General features: G+C 31.8%; 1 protein-coding gene across 3 annotated transcripts in view; it reads left to right on the forward strand.

Annotated features, from left to right (window-relative positions):
• Positions 1-11256: 11256 nt before the first annotated feature.
• Positions 11257-16729, forward strand: part of LOC145326193 (protein couch potato-like) — a 68604-nt gene continuing 63131 nt past the window's right edge. Inside the window, exon 1 of one of the 3 annotated variants that reach the window (XM_080169356.1) lies at positions 11257-11996. In XM_080169356.1, the coding sequence (XP_080025482.1) occupies positions 11931-11996 (66 nt within the window). In that variant the 5' untranslated portion in view covers positions 11257-11930. The remainder of the gene's footprint in view (positions 11997-16729) is intronic. The other 2 variants (XM_080169357.1, XM_080169358.1) reach the window with 2 other exon arrangements.

Raw genomic sequence — 16729 nt, forward strand, 5'->3', positions numbered from 1 at the left:
TGGGTATCCCTCTAACTAAACCGATTTTTGATTAGTCAACGGATCTAAATTTGTCTCAGCCAGGATACAATTAAAAGCCTAAATCGGCCAAGGATTAGCTGAGTACAATAGTTTTAAACTCAAAAAATTAAAAATAAAGAGCTAAATGAGAGATTGCGTCTTTCTCTTTTTATCGACAGACGCACTTGGATATATCATTTTCATAATGAATTATATGTATTTCGCATTTTAATGTCAGTTTATGTGTAAATTTGGTGAGCTACATTATTGAGTAGCATTGTTAAGTTTGGATGGAAGAATTTTGTAATGAAAGCAAAAGTGGGGTAGAGGATAAGGGATGGGGTAGGAACCAGTTACAATAAATCCTAAAAATCTTGTCAGTGGATCAAATTCCACCCCAAGGGTAGCCCTGACTAAGGCTCAAAAGGTAAAATTAATTGGTTGAATTTGTTCCACTGGCAAGAAATTTTGGTTTTTTGATAACCCGTTTTACCCCATCCCTTATCCTCTACCCCACTTTTGCTTTCATTACAAAATTCTTCCATCCTAACTTAACAACGCTACTCAAAAATGTAGCTCACCAAATTTACACATAAGGTGACGTTAACATGGGAAATACATATAATTAATTATGAAAATAATATATCCAAGTGCGTCTGTTGATAAAAAAGAGAAAGACGCAATCAATCATTTAGCTCTTTATTTTTGATTTTTTAAGTTCAAAAATATTGTACTCGGCTATTCCTTGGCCGATTTAGGCTTTTAATCATATCCTGGCCGAGACAAATTTAGACCATTGACTAATCAAAAATCGGTTCAGTTAGAGGGATACCCAACGTCTCATTGTATTGCTTCCTAAGTCTTATAACTACGTTGTAATAATATGTAACCCCCTAAAGTAAGTTTAAATAAATGTGTACTATATATATTTAAATCACGCCCCTACCGCGTGGGTTAGTTTGGCACTCCTTTGTCAACAACCAATTAATTATCCCTTCCCCCATTCTTCTTCTTCTTTATTAAGATTAGCCATGGGGGTGGGCTTGGAGAAACTGCATAGCAGGAGTTGTAACCAAAAAAGGGGTGGTGAATTTCTCCAATTTCTTCCCCTTACTCTGCTTTTCCACTCTGGCATCTATTTTGAGACAGCTAGCACTAACGGTCAAAGTGTAGAATTTCACTATGAGTGTGTTGAGGGTGAAGTATTCACATGTATTTATGATGGATGTGGGGTAGAAGGAGGGAGGGAAGGTATGTAAGTTGGAGAGGAGAAAACATTTGTGTCTACATTTAAAAAACGAATTTTTTCACTGTCTCTTTGATGGTTGAGAGGTTACTTCTTGGTATATGATGATTTGATGACTATATCTGCACACATTTTGGAAATGGGAGCACTTTGATTAGCCCGTATAAATATCAATTGAGCTAAAAGTGCCGCATCTAGCTGAAAAAAATTCAGCTGTGCACCCGCACAGAGCATGTGTCTCTGAGGACCTCTCTCCACGACGTCTAGATTACAACTGACAATAAATAGAATAGTAATAAAACACAGACATCACGCGGGAAAAAGAGGTAGAACAGGTGTAGCAGAAGGGGTGATGACAGGAGTTAGAGGGGAGGGAGGTAGGTGAAACTGTTGTTGATAAGGCAGGATTACTAGCGGCCATCTCGTCTCGGCTTGGTTTCAGATTTCAAAACAATATTTGCAGCACAAAAAATGGATATATAATAACCGAAAAAAAACTTGAAGCGGGAAAAAAGTAGGCAGACAGAAAACTGATTCTTCTCCAGTGATGGTAGAAATCGTCTGTGTCCGATTACCAACATTATCTTCACAGCACCTATCGGAAAACAACGAAGAATTTGTTATCGAACAAATAACAAAGAATGTTGACACAAATAATGTGTGCAGCGGTTAGAGTAGCACACATGATGTGTGTTACCCGCCCCGCGTCCCAGCGCATACTGACTATGCTATAACATTAACAACATCAACTAACCGCATATTAATATTTAATAAAAAAAACAGATGAAAAACTGCCAATGACATATATAAGTCTTTATTAAAATGAAGAACACAATCGATTTAGTCATTATAGAGATATTAACAGACGAACAAACTAAAAAAAGTATTCTCTGTATAATAGAATTATAGTTTATGTTATTGTTTAATCATTAATTCCTGCTTTGTTGGCCTCTGGCTCCTCGGAACCAATGACACTGAAATTATTCTTTATTTTACTATCCAAAGAAAACTGTCTGTAATAACTATTCCTTTATACTTTTATTTTACTTTATATTCTGCAATCTTTATTATTTTCTTTGCTGCTACTTTAGTTCATACATCTTTAATCGTTTTAAACAAAACTTTCAGTTTTCTCGGTTTTTCTTTAAATATTGGGTAGATCTGTACTTACAAGTTTGTAGTAGCGAAGCCAATCTATAACTCAAAATATCTGTCTGCTCGTATTTAAGTATCAATATGGGATTAATAGAATTTGATCTAGACGGCTGAATTTGAACTTCCAATGTTTTAATGAAAATTAAAAATAAATATTTTAGATGAATGTGGTTCTTATTCAAGTTTTTATAATGATTGAAAGTTTACTTTTGCCAAAAACTGTTTGTCTAATATTTATAAAGTTATGTTTAACTGTTTACCATTGATGACACATCCATAAAAGCAAACTTTGGGTGGGTCTATATTCCGTAAGTAGCATATTAACTAGGGATCTAAGACAATGGACGATAAACTGACAAGCAAACAAATTACCCCTCCTGTAGATTAAAATTATTTGTTCGAATGTTCAGAGACTGATAATTTGTAAAATCCAAATATGATACAACAAGGATGACAACATCCATAAAAGCGAAGCACTGAAACGGTAGGACAAACGGACATTAACATTTATATATTGTCAGAACTAAATAATCAGAATATAAATATATAAGAGTCGAAGCAAAATTCTAAGTAAATTTGTTTTTAAAAAATGCTTTATACAGGATAATGTTTATGGACATACCTACATTTTTAGGAATTGATTATAGAGTTGCTTCGCTTATAACATTATACTTTGTTCTCCCAGGAATCAATATACCAAAAATCAGATCAATCGGATGATTTGATCACATAAACATTTGTTGTTAAAAAAGTAAAAAAATCAACATGTTTAAAACGGACGTACGAACATTTTGGTAATGATTATAGAGTTGCTACGCTTTCTAAATCGTACCTAACTATTAAAGGAATCACCATGCAAAATTTGAAATCGATAGGACAATCCTAACATGCCTAAATTAACGAAAAAAGCTATCCGTTACGGACGGACGGACGGACGGACGGACCGACCCTAATTATAGAAAAGCTTCGCTTTTAATAAAAGTTCTATGGGTTTTTAAACCAGCATGATTTATAGTTCAATATCTCCTTCCTGAGTGGGAAGGGAGGGGGGAATGAGTATAAATTGTCGTAATAAATTACAATTCTGATTACTTAAAATAATCTAAATCGCCTGCAATTCTCAAATTTTTTATTTGAAAAACAGGCCCTTTTGCAGAATGAAAGAATTGATCTAATAATTCATGTTTTAACTTCATGCACTGATTAGTAACAAAACGGCGGACAAAATATTTCACAATATTTGTACTTATTCAATTGTACTAATTTAAGATGGAAAGACTTACCTTGGTAATCATAAGGTATAAGACAATGAAAAATAAATTAACGTACACCTACTATTATTTCATTAATATTTTTGGTGGAATAGTTGGTATTCTTAATACTTTTTTTCTCTGGACATATAAAGAGCATCGCTGTAAATGAGATCTATATCGGTTCAGCAATTAGCAATATCTTGTAAAACAGTCAAAAACAAACATCCTGTTAGGGGGACTGCCATTTACACATCCAGCAAATTTACAGTGGATGTGTTTTCGCCAGTGCAATGGATGTATTTATGACAAACTGAATTTTTACTGTATAAATGACAGTAAAATCGATTCTCATGCCATAAATACATCCAACACTGGCAAAAATACATCCAACATTTTTAAACGTATGTCAAAAATACATCTGACACTGGCATTTACACATCCATACTTTTTCAATTATTAGTCATAAATACTATATACATAATACAATATTAAAAGAAATATTATGATATTATTATATAGTTGTTAAGTAGCGAGCATATATGTACTGTTTAGTTAAACACTTTTTAAGTAGGGACACCGCAATCCCCACTTTTTTGCCTAAAGTAGAAACGATAACATTGTTTTATACACTGCGCTAATAATGACACACAAAACAACAATAAGAGGAGGGGATTGGACTTTCATACGTGTCTTGGGATGAAGCTCCTAGATGCTAGTGTCGAAACCGCTAGTATATTCTATAGCAATAATTTGACCACATGCGCAAATGTATCGATGTTTTGTTGGGAGCATCTTGAGAAGACGGGAAGTAAATAGGGGGAGACTAACTAAATAGGGTAAAAAGTTTAAAACCTATACATACTGTACAAAATCTAATTAATTGTAAACAAATATTCATATAAATTAATCTAGATGTGTATTTGCCAGTGTTGGATGTATTTATGACATATAATTGAAAAAGTATGGATGTGTAAATGCCAGTGTCAGATGTATTTATGGCATCCTGTTACTATATAAAAGGATATTACAGGAATAAAAAGTTTGTGTAGAATTCTTGAAAAATAGTCTTTGCGACCAAAAAAGTAATATATAATCAAGGATGACAGTTTTACTTGCAGTATACCACAAAATACTGTCATTTCTATTTATAATTTTTCCTTAAAGGGGTCTTTAACGTTGTGGGGCTCTTCTATTTTTGACTTAAACTCATCATTCCTAAAAATGAAAAAGTCGTCTAAGCTTTGAAGTTAAAATATAAAAAAATCCTCAAAAAGTAATTAGTAAGGTCCTGATATAGTCCTGGATGGTTATAAACTATTTTTTTCGCATTAAGCCTTGAGATGGATTTAGGCTATTTTTCTGCCACCCCCCCCCCCCCTTGATCTTTTGGATTTAGAGCACATAGATGCTAGGGGCACAGCCGCTAGTATGTTATAGAGCAGCTTATACACGATGATAATAATTTATACTAAACCATATAAATCTTATTTTATTATGGTTGAACTATTTTAGAAACTTAATAATCAAAATGAAAATGCCATGATAATTTATAATAATAGATGTATGATAATTTATTTGTCAAATTGTTTTATAGTTCACCTGGTTTTTTTTAAATCGAAGCTTTTCTATGATTAGGGTCGGTCCGTACGTACGTCCATCCGACCGTCTGTCTGGAACGGTTAGATCTTTTCGTTAATTTAAACATGTTAGAATTGTCCTATCGATTTAAAACCTTCCATAGTGATTCCTATAACAGTTAGGTAGATTAAGAAAGCGAAACAACTTTATATTCGCTTCCGGAAAGTCCGTACGAACACTTAAAACATACAGATTTTTCACTTTTTTGGACAATTTATGCGTTAATACTCTGCTTATTCAGTTCTGACACTCTACAAGTGATAATGTTCGTTTGTCCTTCCATTTTGAAGCTTTGCTTTTATGGACATTGTCATCCTTGTTTAGGATTATAACCAGTTTTGTTAGCTCCAAAAGTCCGAATGTCCAGACTAACAAAACAGACTAGTATTGATTTTATGGTTTTTATTTTACTATATTCATGGAAAATTGTCTGTAATTCGATGCTATACATGATTTTTCATCATGGATGAGAACCGGTTTTAATCCACCAGATATTAATCGGATTCGAAGCGACAAGGGAATAGTTATTTCTCGCATCGTATTATAAACGGCTTTCCGCGGATATAGAATTTTTATATTCGTAGAAAGCTGGATATAATACGATGCTGGACATAGTTTTTTCGTATGGATGAGAACCGGTTTCTATCCACCGGATTCGAATGAATACGAGAAATATTAATCAATTTGTTTCTTCTTCTTTTCCCCTCATTAATTATTTAAAGACGTACAGTTGTATTTAAATAAGATAATTAAAATTTATACACTTATAATTAATGAGGTAGAAACTAATTAATTTTAATAATATCTTCATTTGTTTTGTTTTTCTTTAAATTTTTCGCTTTTTACAATTATAGTTAGTCCGTAAATAATTATATAGCCGATTTATTAAACTTTTATTATAATAAATAATTGGATTTTTGAGTGTTTGTCAATCTCAAAAAAAATATTATTATGTCTTTATTTTAGTTATCCTTGACAGGTCTTAGGCTATTTTCCTGAGGAATGTGGAATGTGGATCCCACCTCAACCCCCCCCCCAAAAAAAAATAGCCTTCTTTTTCAAGCTTGGGGGCGAAGCCCTTGGGATATTACAAAATAAGCAAGTTAAATTCAACGATGTGTAAGTCTAAGATTTGAATTTTTTTGTTTAATTTGAATATTTTTAAGCTGTTTCAATTATTTCATGTTATATTTATATCCGCATTATTGATTTATAAATTGAATTGTAGGTCAATCTGACTTTAATTCTATATTTTGTGTATTTTTTTGTTTTTCTCATAAATAGTTTTGTACATAAATAAAAACGAAGATAATATTTTTTATATGAAGAAAGCAGGTAAAAGAAATAGAATAGAAGCCTAATCGGAGGCATACTTTACCTCTTTATGTTTTACCAATATAAATAATTTTTTCCTTAAGCAAAATCCTTAGATAAAAGTAACAGCAACTGTGTGTGTCTGTCTGTCTATATGTCTGTACCGAAGGATCTCGATAATGTCTGAACCGACTAGATTTTCATTTACAATAAAATGGTTTATAACTATTTTGGCGGACTTAAGACTGAAAATAAAATAGCCTAAAACAATTTCAATATGGATAACTCAATCGGTTCAGTGGTTTACAAAATTATAAGGAACAAACATAAAAACTTTACTACTTTAAATATTGAAAAAGATATTGTTATATGATATTATTGGTTGTTTTGATAGAGACAATAACAATACCTTGCGATGATAGGAATTTTGTAGGGGTGTAATAGCCCCCCGTTTTTATCGGAGACAAGTTTATTAATCGCTCTTGGAGTAGAGGGGGGGGGGGGGGGGTAGGTAAAGTTCCCACCCTCCGTCGGAGGAGGTATTGGGGTTTGTGTTGTTGGAGGGTGGGAGAAAGGTGTTTTCCATTCTACCTGCGGCTAGCTTTATTACAATGGAGTAAGTATAGATTTAGCACCCTATTATCCATCCTTCCCTAAAAGCATAACCTACGAAACTTTCTAGTCAAAACTAGTAGTGTCCAAACTTTTTAACCAATAATTCTAAGCTATATCATTAGGAATGTACGTCATGTTATTTTTAAGATTCTTAAGGGACCTAGAACTTAGAAACACTTTAAAAGGGGGGTAAGGAGTCTACCCTCTACTTCTAATTTTAGTTTAAACGGAAGAAGTATAAAAATAAGCTTCATTGTAAAGATGAACCATTACAGTTTATCGGATAGCGAGATCCTTCGCAACAAATTGACAACTTTTACATAAGTATGATTATTCTATACCAACATAATCCATAACATTGGCCCCGTAAGGCAAATGTAAGGCAGGACAAAAATATTTTATATAGAATAGGGAAGCAGTATAATCATAATATCATAAAAATCAATTTTTTCCTGCACAGCACACTTGATTATTCAAACTAGGGTTACGCCGAATTCAGATTATCACATAATTATAAATTTTCTAACATATTGATAATTATTTTCTGATATCCTATATTTCGGGTGTTTGTATGTACTTCTGGTTTTTGGTCAGTCTATAATGCTATGAATTTCCGATTTTTATTACTAGCCCTAAAAGATAAAATAATAATAATAAATAAAAGATAAAAATGAGAAAATTAAATGGGTTAATCTAATGTGGACCAAATCATCAAGGCGCCTTCTTTCTCTTTCGTATCTTCTTGATTTTGTATACTGATATACATTCATTGAAATAAATACATAATGAATTTTCTAATTTGTTGACTAGAATCTCCTCTTTTGTTTTTCGACTGTTTTCTTGTTTTCCATGGTTAACCACAGATTTTGCTTTTCAAGCAGTTTTACTACTATTCAAAATAATTGTTAGCTTCTACAAAGTTTTGTATAAAAAGTTCCATGTGTAGTAAAGCGAAGTAAAGTAAGTATATTATAGGGGTAAAATTGAGTAAAATTATTCCTAGTAGAATTGCCAGATTTCTGATATGAAACAGAGAAACCAACAAAGGGATGGAAAGATACTCAACTCTAGGATATAAGATATAGAGAAACATTCTTATATAAATATGTAAACTTTCCTATTCTTTAAAATGATGCTGTACGTATTGGTGCAAAAAATGGGGACAATTTTTAAATTGATTTGACGGGGCTGTTTATTTAAGTCACAAGTGAGGGGAAAGAAAAGGGAAGGAGGAAAGAAACCCCCCTAGAAAAATGATGGGGGTATGACGTCACACGCCAAAACAATTTGAAATTTGTCCCCATTTTTTGCACCAATACGTACAGCATCTTTGAAATCAACGATCTCTAACACTTCTAATTACAAAAGATCTATTTAATAAGAAATATAAAATTTGACAAATTTGGAATTAATTTTCAGAAAATTTGTTTTTGTTAATAGAAAATGCATCAATTTTTCTATTTATGCATGTTTATTCAGAAATGAGGTTTTTAACAAATTTAGGTGATGTATGGAAAGGTCTTCATACTAAGAAAATCCCCTAAAAACAAAAATTTATAAAACATTTTCTAAATGATTCAGTTATCGGTTACCTATTTTATCAGCTGTCTTCATTTTAAGCTCAATAATAACCAATTCATTGGATCCAAAGGCATGCTACTGCTGAAGAGAGGTGTCAAAATTTCTTAGTGTGCTTTGCGCATTTCCCCTGGAAAACCCCTCTGCATACCACTGATTGGGTCTATACTAAAAATCTTGTCATTACCCTCTAACTTGGCAGCTCAATTGTTACACACTCTCTGGACATGAATATTTTATTTTCTGCTATATGTGTGTGGATATAGAGGATGGTTCACAATTTCTTAGTCCCAATCTTTTGTTCAAAATGGAAGAAAAAGGGACAAGGATTCTGACAAACCATTCTAAGTAAAAATTTCCCCAAACCGCACTTCCTTCTGCCCCCACCCCTCCTTCCTACCCAGTTCCCTTTATTTACAGCACAAAACAAGTTCTTTTCAAACAGTATGGAATTTATTTGCTGAATCACAGCCTGTGATAATTATAACATGCCAATAGATGGCAATACATAAATACATTTTAATTTTGATTAAAGTGATATCAAACTATATAAACTATCAGTGTTATTTATTGCATATAAGAAATAATTCATTTAGAAATTGTGCATTTTTATTTAAAGTATTACTATTAAATAAACAGCAGCTAATGCCTCTAGGGGCGCTTGAGTTAAAGTTAACTTGACCCACCTCTTTCAAACTTAGGTGGGTGGGAGCAAGCTTTCCATGGGCGATTTGGAGGAGCCCTCTCTCAAAAAATGCTTTTAACATTATTTGCACTTATACCATATTGGTATAAACACAAACATAGATCTTGTAAATTACATGTAACTTAAGAATTTTGATTCACAGAACATAATTTCAAAAATTCAAATTTAACTTTTTCTTGAAATGCCCTGCATAAAATATACATATATGCTCCGCTAAGTATTTCTATATGATATCGGAGTTAACCCTAGTCGAATAAGGTATATGAGGCCCGGAGGGGCAGAGCGTAAGGGGGGGGGGGGGCTACGTTTTTAAAGGGGGTTTTTAGCCATCAAGGAGGAACAATTAAAAGGGGGTATACCTCTATAAAGTGGAAGGATTTGATAAGATTTTTAAAACATATTTTGACCCCCCCAATATGATGATTTTTTTTATTTTTAATCATTATTGTATTAAAATAAAGTTGGGGAAAAAGACAGGCGAAAAAGTTCACGAAAATTTGTTTTATTCCCATGCATATTAGATATATATAATATAGTATGAGAGGTAAGGGAAAGCTCTGTTTTAATGATATCATCAAATAGGAAATGGTCTTTACACTGCCTTTAATTCTCTATGTCTTCCCCACTTTCTTTCTTACCCCTCCCCTATCTCTCTCTCTCTTATGTCTATCTCTTACTGCCTTCATGCATATAAGAGGAAGTAGAGGGGGAAGATTATTAGAGGTTATAAAGGGAAGGAATAGGGGGACTACTGGTTACTGTACTTTTGATATGGTTTAAGATTAATTTAAATTTGTAATAAAAAAGTGTTTCCTTTTAATGAAATTTAAGATGGGTAAATAGATTTCTAGTATTCATTCGAATCCGGTGGATAGGAACCGGTTCTCATTCAGACGAAAAAACTATGTCTAGCATCGTATTATATCCAGCTTTCTACGAATATAAAAATGTACAACCATAAGATTAAAACCAGTTTTTTCAGCCCGTGCCTTCGGCTAAACAAAACTGGTTTTAATCTTATATTTGTACATTCTATATCCACGGAAAGCTGTTTATAATACGATGCGAGAAATAACTATTATAGTCGTTTCTTATTACTTTTTTGCTAAACTAGCGTAAAGTAGAACCATATTGGCTCAGCGGTTAGCGAGATCCTTCGGTACAGACAAACAAACATACAGACATCCTGTTACTTTATTATAAGGATTAAAATTGAAATTTGTTCGTCCATAACTAACAAAAAATGACAACAACGTTACAACTTGTTTGTTTGTTGATAGATTTTAAAAGATAAAGAACATAATTTAAGCTAAATCAAATTAATTTTAAATTAAAATTTCACAAGAAGTTATTTATGTTAAAAAATCTCCAAATGCTGCAATGAAAATGTTGTTAAATTTAAAGCATTCTGAGGCATTTGTAAACATTATTTTGCTGTATTTTCAAAATATTGATTGTCTATTCTAAGTAAAAATGATTGATTTTGATAAATATTAAATTATACAACAAAAATTAACCAAATAAAAAAAATTATGAAATATTCTCTGATATTTGCCAAACCATTGTCGAAGAGTACCGTGTCCATGGGACAGAGCTATACGGAGGATATTGAGAGAGATGGGGAGGGAGGGGGGGAGACATGAAGCGGTACCACTTCAAAAAGGGAGCAGAAATACGGGGGGAAGGAGTGGGGGTGGTAGTTATTGGGGAAAGGTAATTTACATGGAAGAGGGGGGGGGGGTAAGAAAGGTGTAGTTGAAAAGGGAGGGTATTCTACCATGGGGAAAGGTATGTAATTATGTAAACAAAGAGAAGGTGCTCCACTGCCATGGTACCTGTATAACTCTCTTCTATAGATAGATAGATACACACATACATACATAGATAGATAGATATTCTCCATGGCACTAAGTCTACTCTATACTAGTGTTTAGTTCCACTAAGTGCACCAGAGAAACAATATCAGAAAATAAAAGACAATTAAAGTCTTTTTAAAGCCATCGGAGCACTATTATCTACCTATCTATATACTTTAAGTATATAGAGAAAATAAGCATTTCAGCAATAATAAAGGAGCTCTCCAGCACCTTTATCTGCACCTAAACCTGCACAGTTGCACCCAAACTGCTCCCAGAACACCTCCTCTACACCTACCCACGGTCACAACACCTACAAATAGAAACCAGGACCTTTTTTGACCCTCTGAAGAGTCTGTAAAGAAAAAGTTGCAACAATTTTGCATTTGCTGTGATAAAAAGAGACATATTTCAAGTTATCCAAAAAGCTCTGATTTAAAAAACGTGCTTTTTAACAATTTAAAGTGACATAAAAGATTATCAAGTTTTAGTCTTGATAATTTTTGTGCAAGAAATAAATCTATCTGCCCCGTCAGTTGTGTCTGTCTGAGGCAGTTTCTTAGATACTAATGGACACAGGTCTATCTCAATCAATGGATAGCGTCAACACTGCAGTTTCCATGGCGGAGGAGGAGGTAATAGATAGATAGATAGATGATACCTAGTCTCAGATTAAAAGATAGATAGATAGTCTGATAAATATTTAGACAGCAAGATAAATAGATAGAAAAATAGATAAGCAAAAAGATAGTTTGATAGATATGTAGACAGACAGATAGATAATTAGACGGATGGGAAGATTGATAGATTAATATGCAGACAGATAGATATTTAGACATATAGATAGATAGACATATAGATATACAAATAGATAGACAGATGGTAAGATGAATAAACAGAGGAATACATAAAAAGATAGAAAGACAGACAGATATATGCACAAATACGAAAATAAATAGACAGATAGATAGATAGCCGACAAATTTTCACATTGAAAGATAGCCATTTATAAACAAGAAAGATAGATTGGAAGAATCCTAAATGGATAGATGGAAAATTTGGTAGATATATCAAAGAAAGAAACCTAGGCTTGAAATAAGCTAAAGACTATTTTATCCTCAAACTGAAAATTCTTTGTATTGATCTATCAAACCTAACTTTTATATATGTAGTTATTTTTAGATAGATAGAATTATATTTAGAAGAAAGATAGATTATTGTTAAAAAATCTTATTAGTTGAAATTAGTTGTAATCTTGGATTTATAGAAAATAAGGCTCTTACTCTTTTAAGCTATAATATAGTAAATATTTTTGAAGCAAAAATAACTTTGTTTTCTGTACTTTCATATAGTGTATTATTATTACCTCTTAATTTAATCTAAATAATTTGTTTTGCGATTAACAAAAGACATATTTTATTTAATATTTAACCTACAACAGACAGATAGACTGACAAACAAACAAACAGACAGACATATACTCTGACAGATAGACAGACATTTAAGAAACCTCATAGCACTCAATGTAGAATGAAGGGATAGAGAAAAGACTGGTTATAGAGAGAGGTCCTAAGGGAACAGGAGAGACAATATTTAGATAGATAGATAGATAGCGCAGGCCGACCTCGTAGAACCACTCAACCCCCCTCCCCTCCCCAAATCCATCTCCCATGGAACATTTTACAACTAGGATAAATTGGGTTGGGTATACATTATACTAAAAAAAGGGAGGTTGGTAGAAAATAGCCATGAATTCCTTTCATGTATATAAATATATCTTTATTATATGTTTATGAACATTTTCTAAACTTTTTCTATTTAACAAATTTAAGCGTTTTTAAAGCTTCTGATAAAATTTCCACTTAAATTTAATAGATTTACGATTTCTAATAAAATGTATATGTTTCTTTTTCCAATTAAGTTTTTTTTGTAAAATACATTTTTTTAGTTTTCGTTATTAATATTTAAATCATAATATTGGAATTATAAAGAAAGAAAAACAAGTTTGTTATGTAATATTTTAAGAAACTTGAAACAAGGACAGAAAACTCCATGACTAAACCCAAAAAATGAAAAAAATATAGGTTAAAGTAAATATAACAGCTGAGTTAAAAATCAACTCCCATTCAACGTGCCTCCAGTAAAATAGCATAAAACCATCACAGTACCAGGAGGAATAGTCCCTGAAAACACGAGGTTTAGGTGGAAACGAAAGGACGGACGTACAGACATCGTTCTACTTTGTTTTATAGTTTACAAAAAAGTTGTTAATACTTACAAAATAAATAAAATACATAGAGAAACTACGTTTTCAAGAAATAGTATAATAGTTATTTAGCGCATCGTATTATAGATAACTTTCCTTGAATATATATGTCAGTTTAAACCTGAATGCGCGGGCTAACAAAACAAGTTTTTTTTTATTTTGATATTCTTAGAAAATTGTCTACAATTTGATGCTATACATTATTTTTCAGTATGGCTGAGAACCGGTTTTAATCCACCAGATGTAAATCGGTTTCAAGGCCATACTGGAAATTACATTATTTAACATCACAAACATATTTTTCATAAATGTTTTTAGACGTACTGACAATAGCATTGTAGAGTTACTACGCTCCCTAAAAAATTGTAATTGCATTATGTAATAGAGATTACAAATGAGTTGCACTTTTCAACAGATAAGCCCCATACCCATAAATGGTTTAGTATCTATCTATCTATTTATCTTTAGTTTATCTATTTTTATTTTATATCATAAACAAATTATTTCCTGAGCAAAAAATAGCTTTAAACCATCCCAGGACGTGCATGTGTGAAGCTTGTATGAAATGGAGAACTCAATCGGTTTACTAGTTATAGAATTCTTATGCCACGGACAAAAAAATAAGTGCTCTATATAATAATCTTAAAGACTTTTTAAATCTTTACTTTTTTTATATTTTTACATAATTTTGTTAATGTTTTATGTTTGAAAAAAGTAAAAAAGTTTTCCTATGTTCATTAAAAAGTTTTCTTTCGAAAGTTTTTTTTTATGATAAAGTTTATTCTATGATTTTTATAATATTATGAAACAATATTTCATCAAAGGGAATATTTTTTAAAACCCCTACTGACGTAACGTCTGAAAACGGTTTCAAACGTTAAATTGTATCTTTTTTGGTCTAAAGATATCCTATTAAAAAAACGGGGGGGGGGGAGAATCAACTTATTTTCCATCGGAATGAAACTATTTCCTAAATGTGAAATAAAACCATATTTCTATGGTTTTTTTTTGCTAAATAAGTAAAAAGCCATTTTGTGTATGATTCGTTTATTGACCCATTTAAGAAAAGTGTGCATATAGAAGGATAATAATTTTGATTGTTTTAATATTTATAATTTTTATATCTTAACCTATTTTTGTTTATCAATTTAATCATAGTACAAACTATCTTAATATCAATCCAAATAGCCATAACGAAAGAGACAGAGAGAGAGAGGGGACAATGGGCTGTTTTTTACACTAGTCCATAAAGCTTTACAATAACGTATCCTTATTCGTTGGCTTAACAAACTTGGGGATTGATACTAAATTTTGATTTATTTGTTTATTAAGTTGAGTGTTCTAACGTTTCAACCTCTAATTTTTAGCTACAGAAGGGATAATTTTGTGTGTCATTAATGGGGTTGTACATTAATTTATCGGGCATGGTTTGGTCTTATTCCTTTAGATCCCTGATCTATAACTGACTTTTATTTATCTGTCAAAACAAAGCAAAAACCACGGAGAAGCCATTCAAAGGCCAAAAAAAGAAGTGAATAAGCGGTTTTTTGACACACATGACAAATTTGCCAAAGTGAAAGCAATCCAATGAATGATTAGCCAGAGAAAAGTATATTGAGAATCAGGGAGGGGACATTGGAATAGGAATTTCACTGGTACTCAAAGTTTAACAGACGTTACATCATTCGTTGGCCCAATAACTTTGGACATTTGAATTGTATCTTGATTGATTTGCAATAAATCAAAATCATAATTTAAGTCTGCACTATGGAATTTGATAATATAGCATAATTGTTGTTTTTTTTGTATGTTGATAAGATATTAATATTTTTATATTTTATATATGATGAAAATAATACATTTTTTATATCTGTGTAAGTCGAGGATATTGAATCTGATAATAACTATTGCTTCTTTATATTTCTACAATTAGAAAGTAAAAAATGCTGTACTTTATTGTATATTTTTTCCATGAATATCTATATTGGCAGATATCATCATTAATTCACTCATTTCCTCAACAAATGTAAGGATAAGAGTTAATTGGAATAAGATTTTTTTCTTACACAAATTCTTATTCATGCAATATAACCATCTATCTATCTATCTATATTAGACTTTTTTGGTTTAGAGGATTTTTATTTGGTTAACCAAAAAATTCAAAACAAAATAGCAATTGTTTATATTTTAAAACATTCTGTATACTATTATAGCTCTTTTGTATGATGATAACGTCCTATTGATTTGAAACTCTCAGTATTTCTTAATATTATTAAAATAATGATTATTTGTTCTCCTGATATTTTTCGCGAACTTTTTAACAAATAATATGTTTTCGTTGCTTATTTTAAGTAAAGTTAGGTTAAGCAACCCCGCAATGATAATAAAGGGCTCCATAGGGTTAAGGGGCTGTAAATAAGTTTTTTAATAAAAAAAATAAAAGAGATATGATTTTTTTTCTAAATATAAAAATCTGATAGATATATTGATTAGACAAACAAACAAAATGCTTTTTTACATTGGATGTACACACTTGCATATAACTACTTCAGAGTTCTATACCCGCATTTCCTATTTGGCTAGAGGCAGCCATAGAATAATAAAAGGAGATTGTGAAATAGGTACGCTACGACGTCATCTAATAGTGCATGTAATAATTGATTTTCTAAGCAGGGAAATATTTTAACAAATATAGATTTTGTTACATAAATAGATAGACGCTGACTTTAGGGAAAAGACAATGGACAATAAATTTCAATAAAAATACCCAAAGTTTTGAGCCAACAAAATATATATCGTAGTTATGAAAGTTTGGGTACCAGTGTAATTAACAGTCTAATGTCCCCAATCCTCCCTTGTAGAGATATAAATAGCTACATGAATATGTTTAAACTTTTCTACCAATATTATTCTAAGCCGGCATATATGAAATTATCAACCTTACTTTTTCCACCATAGGAAGGGAGAAAGGGGCGTGGGGACAGGTGGTTACTAAATATCTATCTGTCTATCCAAATATCAGGTGGTAAGCGGTAATAGCGGTAGCAGCAGCATTCAGAAAGGGGGCGGGATACCGCGCGGAGATAAGTAGCCAATACCCCC

The sequence above is a fragment of the Acartia tonsa genome, chromosome 8 (genome assembly GCF_053477335.1).
Source record: "Acartia tonsa isolate MP-2025a chromosome 8, ASM5347733v1, whole genome shotgun sequence".
Taxonomy (NCBI): domain Eukaryota; kingdom Metazoa; phylum Arthropoda; class Copepoda; order Calanoida; family Acartiidae; genus Acartia; species Acartia tonsa.